Source organism: Hyperolius riggenbachi, chromosome 3 (genome assembly GCF_040937935.1).
Source record: "Hyperolius riggenbachi isolate aHypRig1 chromosome 3, aHypRig1.pri, whole genome shotgun sequence".
Taxonomy (NCBI): Eukaryota; Metazoa; Chordata; class Amphibia; order Anura; family Hyperoliidae; genus Hyperolius; species Hyperolius riggenbachi.
This window is the reverse complement of record NC_090648.1, coordinates 63,267,820-63,290,319: the sequence shown is the minus strand read 5'-3', so window position 1 is coordinate 63,290,319 and position 22,500 is coordinate 63,267,820. Positions and strand designations below refer to the sequence as shown.

Genomic DNA, 22,500 nt, shown 5'->3' with positions numbered 1-22,500 from the left:
ATGTTACTATTCCTTGTTCTGGTGAAAAAGAGGCAAGGTTGTGGCTGGATATCCAGAGCTTTAGACTGTCACTAGACCATTGTTTTACATATAGAAAAGCACAGTGAAAAATATAAAGAGGCACTGTAGTGACATATAGTGGAATGATGCAAATTATGCAGGATACCAACTTTTACATTAAATATCCAGGATTCAGCATCAGAAACACTTCCTATATCTATATACGGCTGGATACAGCAATATGTATAGATCACCCCCCGGTGATGTTTAGCCTAGGTGATTTATTATGTGAATTTCTCCGCTTACTTTTGTTAAGGAAATCTCACCTGGGCATGAAATGGTGTATACATGTGAATGTTGGTGTTATTAATAGTTATATGGAGTGTGCTGCTTCTGTCTGCCCTCAGGTGACTGAGCTGCACTGGACTATCAGGAGACATTCGATACAGAGCCTCAGTGTGTCATTGCCCAAACTTGTATAATAAGCACTGCTACTTGCAGCAGCAAATGGGAATCCTATTTCACAATTCATTTATTAGTTAGATGTAAGTGTGCAATGCTTTTAGTAGAATATCCATACTAAAGAAAACATAACTTAAAGTACTCCTGTACCTGTGTTTAAAAAAAAAAAAAAAAAAAAAAAAAAAAAGCATCTCTCACCTACTCTGGGTTCCCTTCATTGTGTTTTCCATCCGGTCAGCTCTCCCATTCCGCCGCCGTGTCCTCTCGTATATGCTGGCTTTCACAGCTGTGGCGCTGAGCAGGAAGTAACCCGGTAAGTACTTCCGGGTCAGTGCCATAGCAGTGAAACCGCCGGCATATACGAGAGGACACAGTACCGGAATGGGAGAGCTGACAGGGTGTAAACGACCTGAAAAAGGAGCCCAGAGTACATGAGTTACACTGTCTGTTACACATGTTCCAACATGTCTGATCTGCTTTCCAATCAATTTCCGAGCATTCTCCGATCGATCTCTGTTCACTCTGATAGGAAATCTATCGGAAAATGCTCGGAAAGCAGATCGGACATGTTGGAAATAATCGATCTGACAGTAAATTGGCCAGTAATTTGCATAGTGTGAGTATCTAACTGTAAGGGTGTATAAGTGTGCGCACAGCAATATTAGTATTACTACCGCTAACATTTGTACCATGATTTACGCTATATGTGCGACCCACGGAACTTGAAAAACATGAGCTTTGCTACGGTACCAGAGTACTGTGGGTTGCTTTAATAGTGTAACTCATGGTACACTGCTGGCGGTAGTAATATTGCCGTGCACTGTTTGCGTGCGCCAATATTAGCTCTTTCGTGCACCAACTCCTATGTGTAACATGCCACAAGCGTGTATGCCTGGACTTACCTGCATGGATGTCCAGCTGGGGCCAGCAGAACTCTCTTGTTCAGCACTGCCAGGCTGGTAAGACTGCCTAGTATGCTGCTTTACCACCACTCACTTTATTGGAGACCCTACTGGTTCAATGCAAAACAACATTGTTTGGCTTGTGTCAGATACTCGACAATCGGGTCACTTTTTAAAAATAAATTTTACCACCTCCCACTTACATACATACTGACCACTTACTTACCATACATCAGCCAAATGTGCAAATGCTTATGTAATGTGCAAATATTGTGGGTATATAAAGAGGGATGTTGGCAATGTTGCAAACGTGGCTGTCATGGGGAGTAAAACACAGTTTAAAGTGGACCTGAACTCTTGCACAGGACAGAAAGAAAACAGAGAAATGCACTCTGTATGTATTTAGAGAGTTAAGCCTGTCTAATGCCCCCTCATCTGTGACTAATCACAACTGTAATTTGATCTTTCCCATGTGTCAGCTGATTGCCATGGCAGAAAAGCTCATTTGAAAGCATAGGATGTTAAAGTGGACCTGAACTCAGATCTCCTCTCTGCTCTAAAAGATACCAGCATAATAACCTTTAAACAAAAAACATGTATTTGTTACAGCTGATACAAATCATAAAATAAATCTGCACAGTTTCTACTTCCTGATTCATGGAAGCAGACATATTTTTCACAGTCTGTGCTTTCAAATGATCTTGTGAAAACAAAACCGAGGACACCAAGAGCCCAATAGTGCAATATTGTCTGGTAAGCTCAATATATAATGTAATGTCAAAGGTTCTTATACTCACAAAGGTGGGTTACCATTAGGCAACCACTTGACAGGCAGGTGGGGAGTATTAGTACCTGACCCCACTCAGGTATAAAAGTCGCTCTCTGTACATAGGAAAATGGGGAAAGAACCCCTCCACCAGGGGTGGATTTAATCGTGCTGTAATATGTACGAACAGAGGCGCCAAGCAGAGTAAAACAATATTCTAAAAATGATAAAAAGAGGGAAGTCGAGGTGGACTTACCTCCCTCTGGAAGTGGACATATACTCAAATGCAGAGTAAAAGATATACAATTTATTCACAGGTCCATAAAATCGCAACGTGTTTCGCGGTCAACAGTCCCGCTGCATCAGGCAGTACAGGAGCATAAAAAAAACACAGAGGCGCTCACACGCTTTATGGACCTGAACCAGTTTTTCATACTCCTGTACTGCCTGATGAAGCGGGACTGTTGACCGCGAAACGCGTTGCGATTTTATGGAGCTGTGAATAAATTGTATATCTTTTACTCTGCATTTGAGTATATGTCCACTACCAGAGGGAGGTAAGTCCACCTCGACTTCCCTCTTTTTATCATTTTTAGAACATAGTTTTACTCTGCTTGGCGCCTCTGTTGGTACATATTACAGCACATTTCAAATGAGCTTATCTGCCATAGGCAGTCATGTGACACAGGGGAGGATCAAATTACAACTTGTGATTAGACACAAATGATGCCTGCATGCACATGCTAATGCATACACATTAGATGCAAACTATGCAGCTTGGAACTGTGCCAATCAAAATTGTTAGGAAGTGCGTCTCATTGATCTCCCCCTTCATCCACAAAATATTTTTAAACAACACTGTAGAGGGGAGGCTCCAGAAGCTCCTCTCATCCTCCACGACCCGTCTGCTGCTAGCCAAAACCTTCTTCTTTGCGGCTGTCCCCCCCCCCCCTCCACATATGAGGAAGACTGAACTGCACAGACGCCTGTAGGGTTTGCATCTGCGCAGTCGCATGGAGCCGCTCCTGCATAGAGGAAAAAGCCATGCACGATGTGCTACTGCACAGCCATACAAGATGGCTCTGTGCTACTGCACAACAAGCATGGGCCATCATTGCGCTTGCACAGTGCGGCCATCCTGGTACACAGAGGGTAGCGTGGCCATTAGCAATATGCAATATAAAATATTTAAAAAAAGGGTTCCAGCACTCGTGTCCGAGTGCTTCCAAGGACATGCACATCTGTAGTGCACGAGCTCTGACTTGCGTGTGCAGCACAGATCCACTTGTCTTCATAAGTACTTGCAAGTACTTTCAGAAGGTGCCTGAGGAGAACCGAAGACGTAATCAACCTGCATTGAATAATTTCACTGGCAGAGGACATCACTGGAATCAAGGTGATGGAAAGAGGACCCATAGGATCCAGAGTCTTCCCTCTCCACAGGTGAGTAACAAGCAGAGTTGCCAACCGTCAGTAAACTTACTGACATTAAAAAAAGTAAACAAATCTGGGCTGCCAGTAAAGTCCATGATAATTTTGTGGCCTCAGTAAACAAACCTCTCTGTTCCCTAGTAGATTATGCCTGCTTATCAATTAATGTGTCCATCTGGAATGTACACTGCTCTAGCTAAGGGCTGGTTCACAAAGACGCTTGGTGGCGTTTACCGCCAAGCTTTCGGGACTCGTTGGCTAAATGCTCCCATTCAAGTGAATGGGAGCGTTTAGCATCGCGCGGTTACCGCCGATTGCACAAACGTGACGTTCTGATCCCGATTTAACGCGCCTGTTTGGCCGGCCCTAAAAGCTGCATGCGATGCCCAGGGTTGGCTAGCCGCCGCGGCTTCATGTCCCCTTGCGTGGATAAGTAACACTGGTCGGGACAGGAAGCTGACTATCGTCCGTACCACTGCCCCCGAACGAGACGTCACAGGATGTCCATGCTTCCCGGCCGCCCAAATGCCGCCTGCCATCGGTGTGAGCCAGCCCTAAAGGTGGCCATACATCAGTAGACTTGGCAGCCAATCAACCATCAGATTAGTTAATTATTATCGAATCTGATGTATATCTGTGCCGCCAAGAGCATGTTCAATTGACAATTTGACCTAAACTCAGGCTATAAAATCCCGGGCCAACATGTTTGATTGGGTGTGTGGCAGTAACTGTGTGTGATAATCTCAAACGCAAAGGAAACCCCTGTCCGCATCCCCCAAATGCAGATGTAAACCCACCTGGTGCCCGTACATTATTACGTTACCTATCCGCTGTCCACCGCTGCTGTATCTGCACCCACCTCATTCACGCCCTTTGTGGTTGCCGGTGTATTGCAGGTGGGGCATCAGTAAAAAAAAAAAAAAGTTCTGTCAGTACATTTTTTAAGCTTTGTCAGTCATTTTTATTTTATTTTTTTTGCAGTGGTTGGCTTTACTAGTATCAAGTTGTTTTTTACCCCTCGCTTCAGGTTTGTTTTCAATGTCTGCATTCTCTTCTAGTACATCTAGTACAGAGTGGGTAAAAATAAACCACCCATGCTTCTGTCTTTTCTGAGAACAAAAATCGGTATCACTTCCTTTATAAACCTGAAAAGTGATTAGAAGCGAAAGCAGCTTGTTCTACACAAAATACACGTCTCCTGCGCCCTCTGCTGGCGGGACGTACCACTTGTCCTATAGTAAATGATCAGCTGCCTGCTAGTCACATGACAGAGGAATGGGTCGCTGAGAGGCTGACAGATCACATGATACGGTGTAAAGCTCCCGGCTGCAGGCAGAGCGGCGCCCAGAGGCTGAGAGTCGGGATGGGGAGCAGCACGATCCGGGGTCTCTGCCTGCTGCTGTTCCTGGGGTGTGTGCAGCGGTGCTGGGGCTGCGGGGAGCAGGTGAGTGTCCGCACCTAAGTGGCTGATTCAGCAGGCGACCCCCTCTCTCCTATTACTATTTCCCTCTTGTGATACAGATGATTACCCAGCAAGCTCATGGTGAACCAGAACTCCTAGTGTGTTTCCCTCTTGTGAGAAAGTTTAGCAATCAAAGCCAGCACCTTCTTAAAGTAAACCTGAGAAGAATGGGAGTAGGATTTTTATTTACCTGGGGCTTCCTCCAGCCTCTTGTAGTCCTCCTGCTCCCTCAACGTCCTTCCGGTTCCCTCAGTTGTGCCACTGTGAAGTCAGCGTGGTCCAGCTGGGTTGTGGGCCACTGTGCATGTTCTATTCCGAGCTAGACCCTTCTTCCATTGTACTCTGATGGCCAGGAGCAGGGGCGTAGCAATAGGGGTTGCAGAGGTAGCCACCGCATCAGGGCCCTTGGGCCAGAGGGGCCCCGAAGGGCCCTCCATCAACCACAGTATTTACTCTCTATTGGTCCTGTGCTCATAATAATCACTTCTATAGATACTTTGAACAGTGGTAATTATTAACAAACTGTTCCCCATCCCCTAATTGCATCTCAGACACTGTAGTTGCCATTGGCAGGTTTTGGAGTGCCGTATCAATTGCTATATATATATAGAGTGCTTGGGGGGCCCCATAACTCCTTAGCTACGCCACTGGCCAGGAGCTTTCTCAGCAACCACAGTTATGAACTGCACATGTGCAGAATGCTACTAGCTACTGTGCGCGGCCGGGACCATGTGTGCGCATTAGTCTGTGACTGAGCTGGGGACTTTGCAGGGCTGACAGTGGGAAAATGGAGGGGACCAGGAGAACATTGAGGGAACAGGTGGATGATGGGGAGATGGAAGAATCCCTATGGCACAAAGGTGGTCTCCGGGCCTCGGTATAAACACTGTGATGCGGGGAGTTCCACTGGTCAAGAGGGTTATTACACCTCCAAGGTCAACTCTGATATACAAGCGTTCCATAGGAACTCAACCCTCAGTGGAAACTTTTCCAATACTTCACTTTATTTATGCTTCTTTGCAGTATACACAGTATAACAAAACCAGCACTGGTTTTGTTATACTGGAGATGGAAGAATCCCTCAGGTAAGTAAGAATCCTTTTCTACATTTGTCTGAGGTGGACTATAATATTCTGACATGAACTTTAATATATCCAAACAGGACAAGGTAAATCCAAAGTTTTGACACCGCCTGGGGTCCCTTTTACAAGGTAACCTGCTCACAGCTGTGTTCGATAGGCAGCAGGGTAATCAATGCTGAAAAGCAATGAGCAGACTGCATCAGCCACATTGAGTGTCCACATCTCATCTGTGAATAAACAGAGGTGGCCACCCAGCGTATCCCCCATGCTCATTGCTTTTCGGCATTGATTTCCTTGCTGCCTATCGAAAACATGGGCCTTACTAGATTACCTTGAAAAAGAGGCCTCAGGCAGTTGCGAAATGTTGGGTTTACCTTGTTCTGTTTGGATGTAATAAAGGAAATGTCTGAAAATTAAGAAGGTGCTGACTGTGCTTGATAGTTTTTGAAGGGATGGTGACATCCTTGTTGTCATTAGCCTTGTGCACCTTGTGTTTGTACTGGCATAGTTGTACAGAGTGTGGGCATGCGTCTGTTTTGCTACCCGTATAATGACAAAGAGGTCTGTTAGATGTTCAGGCATAAGTTGTCTTATTGGAAGGGGCCTCAGCTTGGGTCACTTGAGTGTACGTTTATGTACTATGGAGAATTGAGGTGGACAGAGCAGTGGCTGGCTGTGTTTATCAATGGGCAGCATGGTGGTGTATTGGTTAGCACTCTGCGCAGAGTTTGTATGTTCTCCCTGTGTCAATGTGGGTTTCCTCTGGGCACTCCAGTTTCCTCCCACATATTGAAAACATACAGATAGGTTAATTGGCTTCCCCCTAAATTGGCCCTAGACTACAATACATACAGTACACGAAACATGCATACACATATGACTATGGTAGGGATTAGATTGTGAGCCCATCTTGGGGACAGTTAATTGACAAAACAAAATATCGGTACTCTGTACAGTTATGAAAGATGTTGGTGCTATATTAATAATAATAATAATCAGGGCAAGATAAACAGATGCCTTGTTGATCTTTATCTGCAAACTCTCTGGGATGAATAGTGTACTGGCTAATGCTAGGTACACACAATGCAATTTTCTGACAGATTTACTGTCAGATCACATATTTCCAACATGTCCAATCTGATTTCCGATAGAATTTTCATCATTTCTATGAAAAATCGAGCGGAAATCAGATTGGATATGTTGGAAGTTATCGATGTGACATTAAAGGGGAACTGAAGAGAGGGGTATATGGAGGCTGTCCTGTTTATTTCCTTTTAGACAATACCAGTTGCCTGGCAGCCCTGCTGATCCTCTGCCTCTAATACTATTAGCTATAGCCCCTGAACAAGCATGCAGCAGATCAGGTGTTTCAGACTTATAAGTCTGATCTGACAAGACTAGCTGCATGCTTGTTTCTGGTTTTAATCAGATACTAGTGCAGAGAAATAGACCAGCAGGGCTGCCAGGTAACTGGTATTGATTAAAAGGAAATAAACATGACAGCCTCCATATACCTCTCTCTTCAGTTCCCCTTTAAGTCTGTCAGAAAATTGCATTGTGTGTACTTAGCATAAGGGCTGTGCCTCAGACACAAGTGACCTGGGTTTCGAATCTCGGCTCTTCTTGTTCAGTAGACCTGCACCTATTCAGTAAGGAGACCTTGGGCAAGACTCCCTAACACCGCTACTGCCTATAGAGCACGCCCTAGTGGCTGCAGCTCTGACGCTTTAAGTCCACCGGGAGAAAAGTGTGAGATAGATGTTATGTCTTGACAGGGTCATCTTGTTGTTAAGAACATTTACACAACCTGCCTAATATTTCAAGCCACCCAAACTGCTGCTGCATCAGGGCATGGAGGCCACAACACCTAAGAAGGTGTCTCTATGAAGCAACACTCCATACAGCCTGGAAGAGGGGGGCAGATGACTACAAAATCAAGCTTATTGATAAAGTACAGCAGTAGGGTTCCCTAGCTCAAATCCCAGTCAAGGCACTATCTGCATGGAGTTTGTATGTTCTCCCCGTTTCTGCGTGGCACTCTGGCTTCCTCCCACTTCCCAAAAACATACAGATCAGTTCATTGGTTCCCCCCTAAATTGACCCTAGACTACGACACATACACTACACGATACATAAATACACATAGGACAATGGTAGGGACTAGATTGTGAGCCCCTCTGAGGGACAGTTAAGTGACCAGACAATAAGCTTTGTACTGCATTGCAGAAGATTTCAGCGCTATATAAATAATAAAGTGCAAAGCTCCAGCACTGTCAATCCTCCCCTGCTCCCAATAAAAAAACAAGCAAACAACAAAACAAAAAAACTTTCACAATCAGTGTTTGGTTTACCAAGATCCTGATTTATGAGGGGGGATGGAGGGGGGGGGGGGGGGGGCAGGGCAGCATGCAACTATCACTGGCCTTTGACAGAATGTGACCCAGCCTGCACAACGGTCACTAGCTGCCTCCAGGCCAGTGGCTGACCCAGCCTGCACAACTGTGACTAGCTGCCAACAGGCCAGTGGCTGACCCAGCCTGCACAACTGTGACTAGCTGCCAACAGACCAGTGGCTGACCCAGCCTGCACAACTGTGACTAGCTGCCAACAGACCACTGGCGGACCCAGCCTGCACAACTGTCACTAGCTGCCTCCAGGCCACTGGCTGACCCAGCCTGCACAACTGTCAGTAGCTGCCAACAGACCACTGGCTGACCCAGCCTGCACAACTGTCACTAGCTGCCTCCAAGCCACTGGCTGACCCAGCCTGCACAACTGTCAGTAGCTGCCAACAGACCACTGGCTGACCCAGCCTGCACAACTGTCACTAGCTGCCTCCAGGCCACTGGCTGACCCAGTCTGTACAGCTGTCACTAGCTGCCTCCAGGCCACTGGCTGACCCAGTCTGTACAGCTGTCACTAGCTGCCTCCAGGCCACTGGCTGACCCAGCCTGCACAGCTGTCACTAGCTGCCTCCAGGCCACTAGCTGACCCAGCCTGCACAACTTTCACTAGCTGCCAACAGACCACTGGCTGACCCAGCCTGCACAGCTGTCACTAGCTGCCTCCAGGCCACTGGCTGACCCAGCCTGCACAACTGTCACTAGTTGCCAACAGAACACTGGCTGACCCAGCCTGCACAACGGTCACTAGCTGCCTCCAGGCCACTGGCTGACCCAGCCTGCACAACTGTCACTAGCTGCCAACAGACCACTGGCTGACCCAGCCTGCACAACTGCCACTAGCTGCCAACAGACCACTGGCTGACCCAGCCTGCACAACTGTCACTAGCTGCCTCCAAGCCACTGGCTGACCCAGCCTGCACAACTGTCACTAGCTGCCAACAGAACACTGGCTGACCCAGCCTGCACAACTGTCACTAGCTGCCAACAGACCACTGGCTGACCCAGCCTGCACAACTGTCACTAGCTGCCTCCAGGCCACTGGCTGACCCAGCCTGCGCAACTGTCACTAGCTGCCAACAGACCACTGGCTGACCCAGCCTGCACAGCTGTCACTAGCTGCCTCCAGGCCACTGGCTGACCCAGCCTGCACAGCTGTCACTAGCTGCCAACTGACCACTGGCTGACCCAGCCTGCACAACTGTCACTAGCTGCCTCCAGACCACTGGCTGACCCAGCCTGCACAACTGTCACTAGCTGCCTCCAGACCACTGGCTGACCCAGCCTGCACAACTGTCACTAGCTGCCTCCAGACCACTGGCTGACCCAGCCTGCACAACTGTCACTAGCTGCCTCCAGACCACTGGCTGACCCAGCATGCACAACTGTCACTAGCTGCCTCCAGACCACTGGCTGACCCAGCCTGCACAACTGTCACTAGCTGCTAACAGACCGCTGGCTGACCCAGCCTGCACAAATGTCACTAGCAGCTAACAGACCGCTGGCTGACCCAGCCTACACAACTGTCACTAGCTGCCTCCAGGCCACTGGCTGACCCAGCTTGCACAACTGTCACTAGCTGCCAACAGACCACTGGCTGACCCAGCCTGCACAACTGTCACTAGCTGCCTCCAGGCCACTGGCTGACCCAGCCTGCACAACTGTCACTAGCTGCCAACAGACCGCTGGCTGACCCAGCCTGCACAACTGTCACTAGCTGCCTCCAGACCACTGGCTGACCCAGCCTGCACAACTGTCACTAGCTGCCAACAGACCACTGGCTGACCCAGTCTGCACAACTGTCACTAGCTGCCTCCAGGCCACTGGCTGACCCAGCCTGCGCAACTGTCACTAGCTGCCAACAGACCACTGGCTGACCCAGCCTTCACAGCTGTCACTAGCTGCCTCCAGGCCACTGGCTGACCCAGCCTGCACAACCTTCACTAGCTGCCAACAGACCACTGGCTGACCCAGCCTGCACAACTTTCGCTAGCTGCCAACTGACCACTGGCTGACCCAGCCTGCACAACTGTCACTAGCTGCCTCCAGACCACCGGCTGACCCAGCCTGCACAACTTTCGCTAGCTGCCTCCAGACCACCTGCTGACCCAGCCTGCACAACTGTTACTAGCTGCCAACAGACCACTGGCTGACCCAGCCTGCACAATTGTCACTAGCTGCCTCCAGGCCACTGGCTGACCCAGCCTGCGCAACTGTCAGAAGCTGCCAACAGACCACTGGCTGACCCAGCCTGCACAGCTGTCACTAGCTGCCTCCAGGCCACTCGCTGACCCAGCCTGCACAGCTGTCACTAGCTGCCTCCAGGCCACTGGCTGACCCAGCCTGCACAACTTTCGCTAGCTGCCAACTGACCACTGGCTGACCCAGTCTGCACAACTGTCACTAGCTGCCTCCAGACCACTGGCTGACCCAGCCTGCACAACTGTCACTAGCTGCCTCCAGACCACTGGCTGACCCAGCCTGCACAACTGTCACTAGCTGCCAACAGACCACTGGCTGACCCAGCCTGCGCAACTGTCACTAGCTGCCAACAGACCACTGGCTGACCCAGCCTGCACAACTGTCACTAGCAGCCAACAGACCACTGGCTGACCCAGCCTGCACAGCTGTCACTAGCTGCCTCCAGGCCACTCGCTGACCCAGCCTGCACAGCTGTCACTAGCTGCCTCCAGACCACTGGCTGACCCAGCCTGCACAACTGTCACTAGCTGCCTCCAGACCACTGGCTGACCCAGCCTGCACAACTGTCACTAGCTGCCTCCAAGCCACTGGCTGACCCAGCCTGCACAACTGTCACTAGCTGCCCACAGAACACTGGCTGACCCAGCCTGCACAACTGTCACTAGCTGCCTCCAGGCCACTGGCTAACCCAGCCTGCACAGCTGTCACTAGCTGCCTCCAGGCCACTGGCTGACCCAGCCTGCACAGCTGTCACTAGCTGCCTCCAGGCCACTGGCTGACCCAGCCTGCACAGCTGTCACTAGCTGCCAACAGACCACTGGCTGACCCAGCCTGCACAACTGTCACTAGCTGCCAACAGACCACTGGCTGACCCAGCCTGCACAACTGTCACTAGCTGCCTCCAGGCCACTGGCTGACCCAGCCTGCACAACTGTCACTAGCTGCCAACAGACTGCTGGCTGACCCAGCCTGCACAACTGTTACTAGCTGCCAAAAGACCACTGGTTGCCTGGATTGCACAACTTTCTTTGGCTGCTTTAAAAGCCTTTAGCTTGCTACGCATCATACAATCTGACGGTACAATCAATCGCCACTTTCATGTAGTATAAGAGACTAAATGAAAAATATATCCAAGTCACAGTGAATCTATTGCTGTTATACTACATGGATGTTGGTGAGATTATATAAAAATTGTACAGTCAGAATGTATAATGTGTGGCCACCTTTAGGCTGGCTCAGTGTGGTTCATTCTGGGTCATCATACTAATTCCTAAGGGGTTCTGTAGTCAGTTGACTAAGTGGATTGAAAGACTGTCACAAACAGGAAGTACGGTGCACACATACAACTACCAGAAGAGCGCATTTCATGCAAATAATTCCAGCAAAGGCATCTGATGGGTTTGTAAGAGACACATCATTAATATAATGTATTTCTACTGCACTGCACTGACATTTATAGCACCTTACAGAGTACCTAATCATGTCGCTGACTGTCCTCAGAAGAGCTCACAGTCTAATCCCTACCATAGTCATAGTGTAATGTTTATTATTATCATTATTATTATCCTCATTATTTATGCATTCATAAAGCAGTGACCTCTTCTGCAGCACTTTACAGAGTATGTAGTCATGTCACTGACTGTCCTCAGAGGAGTTAACAATCTAATCCAGGTGTCAAACACAAGGCCCACGGGTTGAATGCAGCCCTCCTTGCCATTTTATGTGGCCTTCCAGAGCTTGAAATGTGCATCCTTGTAAGCAGTAAAAGAATGAAACCTGCCTTCCCATCCAGAGGAGCTCACCAGTGACAGTTTCTAGTTGAAACATTGGCATCCAATCCCCCGTGTGTGGCTAGCATCTTGTCTTGGGCCACATTTTATCATGAAGATTTTCTGGGGCAGGTAAATATTAAACTGCTCCACTGCACTACTCTGCAGAAGGGGGTGGAGCTGCCCCATATGTTTGCTATAGTTCTGTCAGTTTGAGTCTGTTCAATAAATGTTCAATCTTAGTTAACACTTTGTCCCGTGACTTAGACCTGAGACTCACTGCAGAGCTCTTTCTGATCCATCAGCAATGCGTTTTCTGTTTTTAAAAAACTCTCCCTTTTGATTTTGGATAAAAATTGCGGCAATTCGCCTGTGCAGTAAGGCGGACCCAGTCTGGCTCGAACATGGTGAATCCAGCGCAGGAGACTTGAGGGCAGCTGGCGCCACCATAGGCCGTAATAGGAATTACGGCTATAGCAGGCACAGGGAGTAACTTCGGCGGCCGTCAGAAGACGGAGCTGAAGTTGCTTTTGAAACACAATAACTGGAAGCCAAATTATTTCATTCCCCACCATCAATGGCGGCCTGGAGGGGGAATAGTAATTAGCACGGCCGGGACTTGTGCAGCAGCAAGATCAGCCATATACCGGCTGTATCCTGCGCCCAAGTCTCCTGCGCCGATATCTCTTGTACGCGTCTGGCTCGCCTATTTCTGCCAGAGCCCTAATGGAGAGACGCTAGTGTACATGCATGCACCGGGCACATGTTGTTGGTTTGGTTTTGTGTTTTTCCGGGTGCTGCCAGCGATGGCTTTCCGATGTAAAGAATATTGGGGAAGCCTCATTAGGATTGAGAGGTAAGTACTCCCCAGGGGCAGTTTTTACCTTACAAGTTTTCTTTAAAGGACAACTGTAGTTGGAAGAATATGGAGGCTGCCATATATGTACTTTTAAACCATACCAGTTGCTGGCAGCCCTGTGATCCACTTGGCTGCAGCAGTGTCTGAATAACACCAGAAACAAGCATGCAGAATCTCAGAAACACCTGATCTGCTGCATGCTTGTTCAGGTTCTATAGCTGAAAGTATTAGAGGCAGAGGATCAGCAGGATAGCCAGGCAACTGGTATTGCTTAAAAGGAAAGCAGTATGACTGCTTCCATATCCCTCTCGCTTCAGTTGTCCTTTAAAGGGAACCTTAACTGAGATGAATATGGATGTTTCCTTTTAAACAATACCAGTTGCCTGGCAGTCCTGCTGATCTCTTTGGCTGCAGTGAAGGCCGAATCCCACACCTGACACAAGCATGCAGCTAATCCAGCCTGACTTCAGTCAGAGCACCTGATCTGCATGCTTGTTCAGGGGCTGTGGCTAAAAGTATTACAGACACAGGATCAGCAGGAGAGTCAGGCAACAGGCAACTGGTATTTTAAAAGGAAAAATCCATATCCTTCTCAGTTTAGGTTCCCTTTTAAAGTGACATTGAAGGAAAAATATATATATATATATTTATTGTATGTGTAGTACGAGTAACTAATACTACATTAGTAGCAAAGAGAATATATTTTTATTATCAGTTATATAGCAGTTATATAAACACTGCATCATTCTCTAATATTTGCAGTTTCCAAATCGAACACTATTTTAAACTATAAAACAAAGCAGAAATGACTCTTTGAACTTCCCTGTAGTAAATCCTTATCTGAAGCTGTCTATCACTGTCACTAATTACATCAGGGCCACTTCCTGGTTGAAGTGTGTGCCATGGCCGACTAAGCCTGCCTGCGCATGTGCAGACTCTGTGCTACTCTGCATGTGCGGGCGGGCTTGCGGAGCCATTGCGTGCACTTCAACCAGTAAGATGAGCTGTGTGGCCCCGATGTGAACGGGGGCTGCGCGCTCAGCAACGGGGTGGCTTGGAACAACCGAGGAAAGTGTTTTTTTTTTTTGTTTGTTTTTTTTAATTAGGATCCTGAGGCTTCCCCCTCTAAGTGGTAAGGGTTACATTTTGAACCCGAGCTTCGGCTCAGGTTCACTTTAAAGGGAACCTTAACTGAGAGGGATATGGATGTTTCCTTTTAAACAATACCAGTTGCTTGTCAGTCCTGTTGATCTCTTTAGCTGCAGTAGTGGCTGAATCACACACCTTAAACAAGCATGCAGCTAATCCAGCCTGACTTCAGTCAGAGCACCTGATCTGCATGCTTGTTCAAGGGCTGTGGCTAAAAGTATTAGAGACACAGGATCAGCAGGACAGCCAAGCAACTGGTATTATTATTTTAAAAGGAAAAATCCATATCCTTCTGAGTTTAGGTTCCCTTTAAGCTATTGTGAGAGATATGGACCAATAATTCTGTAGGATGATGGGTGCTGGTTATTTGGGATTTCATTATGCTGTTTAGCAAACGGATTGCTATTGAGACCCTGTATTGAAAAAAAAGTCCCCTGAGGGTTACTTAACTCAGGAAGGGGAAGCCTCTGGGTCCCAGTGAGGCTTCCCCCTCCCCTGTAGCTGCAGGCAGTCCAGCGCTGGCTCCCCCGAAGTCTCTGGCAATCCAGGCTCGACAAGGCTATATATTTACCTTTCCTGGTTTCAGTGGGGGCGCTGTTGCAGCTCTCAGCACGGAGATAGGCGGAAATAGCCGATCTCCGTCTGGTCCACTCTACTACGCAGGCGCAGGAGACTTGCACCTGCACAGTAGAGCGGCCTGACAGCGATCGGCTATTTCCGCCTATCTCCAAGCAGAGAGCGGATACTGCGCCTGCACTGGAGCTGAGAAGGTAAATATTTACATCCCCGCTGTTTGGAGGGGAATAGCGAGACCACGGTGTGACACAGGAGGACCTCGATAGGATCCGGAGGCTTCCCCCACCCGAGATGAGTATCGCCCAGGGGAACTTTTTCTTGTTACAGGTTTTCTTTAATGTTTGGTTAAAATGTATAGAGCTTATGCACAATCTATACCAACACTGTTTTTATGTACAGCTAACTGTAATAATGATCTATACAAAACAGTCCAGAGACTTTTGGGGTTTTTTAAAGGTCTTTATGCTTCAGAAGTACAAATTCTCCTTGATTGCAGTCATGAAATATAGACCGGTTGCAAAAGATCCAATTCACAGAACCAAACAACCTGACATGCGTTTCATGGGCAAAAGCCGCTTCTTCAGAGGCACACGGATATATACTGTAAATCTGTTAAAATTACACACACCTTATGCTATTTTGTGGTGGCATGCTCACTGTTTCCTGTTGTGCGCAAGCATCTGATTGTAGGTGAACTGATTATATTTTCGTATGCATTATGTAATTTTAACAGACATTTGTATATTCGTGTGCCTTTGAGGAAGCGGCTTTTGGCTGTGATAGGTGTCAGGCAGTTTGGTTCTGTGAATTGGATCTTTTGTAACCTGTCTACATTTCACAACTGCAATTGAGGAGAATTTGACTTTTGAGGAATAAAGACTGATGCTGTTCCTTTAAAAAAAAAAAAAAAAAAAAAGTCTCTGGACTGTTTTGTATATATCAGCTGCAAAGTGTTCTGGGGTGGAACTGTACTAGTGCTTTTTTATCTCAAGATATGATCTTTAGGGTGTGATTATCTGAAGAAGCATTGCGGTACTCTTTCACTGGAATTTTATACTTCTGTGCTGTTTGTTTCAGACTCTGGTGGCAGCATTGTTACTTTATCTGACACAAGATGTTTCATTCCCTTTGTTTCATGGTATCTAGTTATGGTTGTTTGTCTACATTGTATCAACATTTATGTTTATCCACAGGCAACTGGGTGGGGCTCTCTTACCCTTGACATTTTTCATCATTGTACTGATGTCTGTTTTTTTGCCTATGGCCCCATGGCTTAAAGTAAATATGAGACGGGGAAAAAAAACACACAAACATTCCTTGGGGCTTCCTCCAACCCCATCCAAAATAATCTCTCCCTCCTACGGCACCTGGATCGTCTGCAATTGGACCGGGTAAATCCTTCAGTCGGGGCCAGTTGGCGTAAAACCAGGGCCGGATTTAGGACAAGGCATCCTAGGCCATGGCCTAGGGCACAGCAGGAGCAAGGGCACCAAAGCAGCAGGCTGACCTTATGCAGCATTTGCAAATTTGCAAATGCTGCAATGCAGGGAGATCAGGCGAGCGCTGATCACGGCACTCTGTACACGTTTGCATTGTAGCCGGCGGGTATGGACTTGGGCGGCATTGGAGACCTAGCGGAAAAGGAAGCTTCTGCACTTGAGATGAGCAGAGAAATGAGTGACAATGATGGCTGCTGTGGTGTGAAGGCGAGTTGGCTACCTATACTGAAAGGGGGGAAGTGGGAAAAGGAGGGATTAAGGGAGTCATCTGGCTACCTATACTAGAGGGAAGGGGGGTGGGGGTCGGCCTACCTATACTGGAGGGGGCAGCTGGTGACAGCGGCCTTGGGCAGTAAAGAGTACAAATCCGGCCCTGCGTAGAACGTTCCCGGCAACGGAAGCACATATGGCTGGACTGTACCTTCACCAACTGGCACTGCAGGACTTTCCTGGGCCAATTGCAGATGATCCAGGCAGCAGAGGACTGCGAGGGAGTGGAGGAAGCCCCAGGTATGTACATATATTTTTTCCTTTTCCCATGTCAGGTACACTTTAACCCCCTTTGCGTTATGATTCTTTCTGGATTTTAGGGTCTAAAAGCAGTGCAATTTTTGGCATGCTTTTAGATCCTAAAACCTGGGAAAAATCATGCTGCCAGCGAGTTCTGTAGCAGCACAGCGCTCACTCACCTCATGGGATCCAGGGATGCAATTTTCCCTCTGTCCTCCAGGTGGCGCTGTAACCTTATAGTGAGATTGTCGGCTGTTGTCAGGACGACAGACGGCGATCTCACTAGGGGGAAGCGGAGCCTCGGGGGAAAGGAAGAAGAATGGGTGCCGATGTTGGGATCCCCGAGGAGGTGAGTTAAAATGTTAAAAATCTCCCGGCAGCTACCATGAGTTCAGCTTGGGGTTACCGCTCCTGGCATGTTCCCCCCCCCCCCCGAGCTGAACTTGTGATTACCGCTAAGGAGGTTAAAGACTGTATTGTTGTCCTTGATAGGGTTGCTAGTAATGGAAATTACGCATAGCACTTACCACGGGGGAGAGGGAGTTGACTTACCCATGCCGCTGCCTATAACCGATGCCTTCATCCCGCGTTCCACGTCGCTCCCATGCTTCCTTCTTCTGGGTTGGAGGAAGCATGGGAATGAGGTGAAACATGAATGGAAAGCATCGATTATCGGTGGCAGCATGGGTAAGTTAATCCTCCTTTCCCCTGGCCAGTAAGTGATAATTTTGATTTTGAGCAACCCTAGGACTTGATTAAATATTGCTGAGTGTCCCAAAAATAATGGAATGAAAACTGTTTCAGCCTAACTTGAAGAGAAGTGGAGGTTATTTATTTTGACTATTGATTGATACATGATCTTAGACAATCTTAGAGAGGCAGTAGATGGGACCTGGCCTGTTGTGGTCAATGGTGTTGCAAAGAGTCAGACCCGACTGAATAGCAACTGAACCACATGATTGATATGGTGACGGCATGCACTGTAATTCAATGCACCCACTACTGATCGACCGTTACTGGCTTTGGGTGTTGTATTAACAATCTGAACACACGCCAAATGAAACTTGGCTGGGGCGTTAGATAATGACCACCTAAAATCCAGCATGAGTACAGCGACGCCCATCCCTCCTTGCAAGAGCATTGTTCTCTATGCTTTCCAGGGTCCAGTTTGACGTCTTATCCTCGCTGCTCCCTTTGCCCTCTGCCTCCCCATCATAGCAACAGAACACGTGCTCAAGCAGCGCAGTTTAGTGTGACAGCGCAAGAAAAATTTTCAAACTAGGCATGCTACTGCTGTAGCATGCACTACTAACTTACTCGCGATCCCCCCCTCCCCCCAACCTAACATTCTACCCTGGACACTATCAGGTCCAGTGATTTTCTAGGACGGGATCCCCGCACTTTGATTGGCCCAATAGGCTGCCGGTCAATTAACACTATTAGGCCAAAGTGTGGGGATCTCGTCCTACAAAGTGAATCAACCCCCAAGTCAGCTAGCTAGATGTACAAGCTGTTAGTCGGGATTTCTCCTGTCTGGCTCTCAGGGAAATTGCTGATGTTGCTAAAACCCAAGAGAAGCTGAAGACGTGTGACACTTACGCTGCCAGGATCGACTGTGTACACATCACCATGGCAGCAGAGACGTGAGCCCTCTGTTGGCCCTCTGCGCATGCGCACTGTCCCAGTTTGAAACCTATTGTATGGCTCTCATGGAATTACATTTTAAAATATGTGGCGTTTATGGCTCTCTCAGCCAAAACTGTTCCTGACCCTGCCATAGGGCAACATGCCTTATGTCTGTACAAGGGTGTAGTGTCTGTTGCTGTGTTCCCCCCCCCCCCCCCCTCCCCTATTATCTTAATATCTCTAGCACTGCTTGAGCTGGTCACAGTGACTGGAACTGTACAACTGTTGTAAGCTGATTGCACGCAAGAAGATGTCTTATCAGTTCTAATGAAACCTCTGTGAGTAACCTCTGAGCTAAAAACTGGTTCTTCTTTTATGCTGAACAATTGTTCCATTTCCTCTTTCTGAGAGTTTATTTTGAAGTGATCTTCTTACTTGAATAACAGAAATGTTTGAAGCGTCCTGGACTTTGGCTACCATTTTTGGTTCCACAGCACAGATTCAGAGCATGCAGGAAAACTGTGCTGAGTAACACCTCTCCCAAACACTCTTGACTGGGACTAGAGTTCCTCCCCTGCAGGAAGTGACCTCACTGATCACAAGATCCTGCAAGGGATTTCCGGTCTGGAAGTCATGATGTCTAGCATAAGCCTTGCGTCTGTTGATGGAATGCTACATCTGTGTGAACGTACTGTATATTTCCATGCATGCTCTAAAGCTGGCCACTAACGGTCCAATTTCTAGCGAAAAATCGTTCGAGTGATCAGAAATTCTGATCGGATTGGTTGTAAATAATCTCCATTGATGGACACAATCGATTATGAACGAGTGAAAAAAATGTCGCACGAATGAATTTTCGTCTAACGAAAATTTGGATTTTCTTGGTGGTCGTGATAGATAGGAAGCAAAGATTGGTTAGTTGATGGTGTAGTGAACGATTTTTCGTCCGATCAGAATTTCTGATCGCATGAACGATTTTTCGCTAGAAATTGGACCGTTAGTGGCCAGCTTTATCCACATGGAAGGCCTGTGTGCAGGGCTGAGGAGTGTAGGAGTCGAAGCAATTTTTGGGTACCTGGAGTCGGTAGTTCATAAACCTATTTGTTGGATGATTTTTGTACACTGCTTCTGTGCCTTCAGAGTTTTGCTGTTAGATTTAATGAAGCCCCTTGTTATCACAGAACCAGGAAAGTAATATTGGATGGGGAGTGCAGGGGATGTACAGAGTGGAAATTGCAAGGTGGACTATGGAGCGATGGGAAAGTCTGTGCGGAAGCTGAAAATGTTCACTTTTGAGATAAATTGGAAGGGCAGTGTATGGAGAACCAGAGGAAAAAGGACTGTGCTGTATCCTGGTGGTTGGTGGGGGGAGGTTTTGGAGCACGGCTTCACCTTGGGTAGGCACTGGAAGGAGGCAGTGTTAGGAGAAAGCAGGGTTGCAGCATGTTTGGTAAAAACAAATGGAGCAAGTTTGTAACAGAATCCAATTATTTGGCCAAATAAGTTTGCACTTACAAGGAATTTGACTTGGCAAAATCATCCGACTCCTCACTTTATGAAACGTCCATCTCCAGGTACCCAAAATTGCTTTGACTCCAACTCCACAGCCCTGAACAAAACAATACAAGGACAGACCTTATACATATTATGAGTCAAGGACAGTATGTAGGTTATAGTGGCAGTGAACAGGGTGAGAAGTGTTCATTTCCAGTTCTGTGCTGTAATGCTTTTAAGTCCTAGCAATTCTAGCGGGGTTCTGCTTTAAAGGGGAACTTCAGCCTAAACAAACATCCTGTCATTAAGTTACATTAGTTATGTTAATTAAAATAGATCGGTAATATCTCTTACCCACCCTGTTTTAAAAGAACAGGCAAATGTTTGTGATTTCATGAGGGCAGCCATCTTTTTGGTTGACGGGAGGTGACAGGGAGCATGAGACACAGTTCCAACTGTCCTGTGTCCTGATCACCCCTCCTAGCTGCGCACGCTAGACTTCAAATCTCAAATTCAAAATGAAAAAAAAAATTGCACCAAACAGCAGAACGAGAACACCACCACCAGAAATTCCAGCATGCTTTGCACAGCATCAGGGGAAAAATGCCCGGGCAGTTTTCTTCTGTGCAGCATAAAATGAGGCTTGGATAAGAAAAACAAAGTTCTGAGGCTGTGAAACTGTTAAAGAAACACCAAGCCTTTTCAGTTTCTGCTGAGCAGATTTTTAGTCTGGAGGTTCACTTTAACCCTCCTGGCGGTAACCCCGTAACGTAGTTCGGGGTAGGCCGCGCAGGAGGATTTCTCAGGCCATGCTGGGCTGATTTGCATACTTTTTTTTTTTGCTACACGCAGCTAGCCGATTCGCCGCTACCCGCTGCGCCGCCCCCCCCCCCCCTTTCCACAGACCCCTTTCGCAGCCTGGCCTATCAGCTCCAGGCAGAGCTAAGGGGTGGATCGGGACATGTCATCACGACAGTCGCCATGGCGACGGGAAAAGCCCTCCAGGAAATCCCGTTCTTTGAATGAGATTTCCTGATCGCAGATCGCCGGAGGCGATCGGAGCGGGTGGGGGGATGCCGCTGCACAGCGGCTATCATGTCGTGAGCCCTAGGCTCGCTACATGAGTTAAAAAAAACTGCTGTGCTGCCCCCTGGCGGTTTTTAATAGACCGCCAGGAGGGTTAAGCATGGCTACGGCCAGAGGGAAGAAGCTGTTCCTGTGGCAAGAAGTTTTAGTTGTGACTGACCGGTATAACACTCCTGAAGGCATAAGCTGGAAGATGGAGTGAGCAGGGTGAGAGCGAACACTGCAAATTATTTCATTCCCCCACTATCTACGTGGACCTAGAGGGGGAATATTATTTAACGTCGCCGGCAAATTTGTGCAGCAACAGGATAAGCAATACCGGCTGTATCCTGCGCCCAAGTCTCCCGGCGGCGATTTCTCTCCTACGTGGGTGAGAGGGTTCAGGACGTGTTGGTCACTCTCTGTCTGCACCTGCTAGCATAAAGATTTTGCAGGGAATGTAAGCTGCAGCCAATTCTTTCTGCTGATCGGATGATGCGCTGCAGTCTCACCTTTTCCTGTACTGAGCAGGAGCTAAACCAAAAAGTCATAGATTATGTCATGATGGATTTGATGCTCGCAGTGTAGAACTGCACCATTAGTTTTTATAGTAGGCCAAATTATTTCAGCTGCCTTAGGTGGTACATATGAGGGACCAAAGGCAGTGTCAGGGAGAGAGGTCATTGATGAGGCCAGTGTGTTGGGGGACAGGGAGGAAAGTTTGATAAGGGTGCAATGTCTGGGGTGAGTTGGACAGAGAGGATAATGTATGAGAGGCCTGGGGGCTTGAAGGGCTGCTGAGGATAAAAGGTAGTATCTAGGAGATGAGGATTAATTTTCTTGCTTGCTGGTGGTTTAAAGTGGACCTGTACTCATGCACAAGACAAGACAAGGAAAACACAGATCAATCCAGCCTGGATGTATGTAGAGAGTTTAGCTTGTGTAGTTCACCCTCATCTGTGACTAATCACAACTTTAATTTCATCTCTTCAGCTATGTCAGCACAGAATTCCCAGGAGCTTTGGCATACCCAGCTAATATGTAAACACAGGTTGTTAACCCTTTGTCTGCTTCCAATGAAAACAGGAAGTAGGCACGACAGAGAATTATTGCAGGCTTTCTATCAACTGCAACAAATGTTTTTCTGTAAAAGTTATTATGCTGCTGCTTATCTTTTAGCGCAAAGAGGAAGTTCTGAGTTCAGGTTCCCTTCAAAAGACATTTTATTGATGAGGTTTGAAAAA

General features: G+C 47.6%; 1 protein-coding gene across 1 annotated transcript in view; it reads left to right on the top strand.

Annotated features, from left to right (window-relative positions):
* The first annotated feature begins 4,838 nt into the window (after positions 1-4,838).
* MAN2B1 (mannosidase alpha class 2B member 1) overlaps positions 4,839-22,500 on the top strand; it is a 90,897-nt gene continuing 73,235 nt past the window's right edge. Inside the window, exon 1 of the mRNA XM_068274207.1 lies at positions 4,839-5,005. Coding sequence (XP_068130308.1) covers positions 4,865-5,005 — 141 coding nt within the window. The 5' untranslated portion in view covers positions 4,839-4,864. The remainder of the gene's footprint in view (positions 5,006-22,500) is intronic.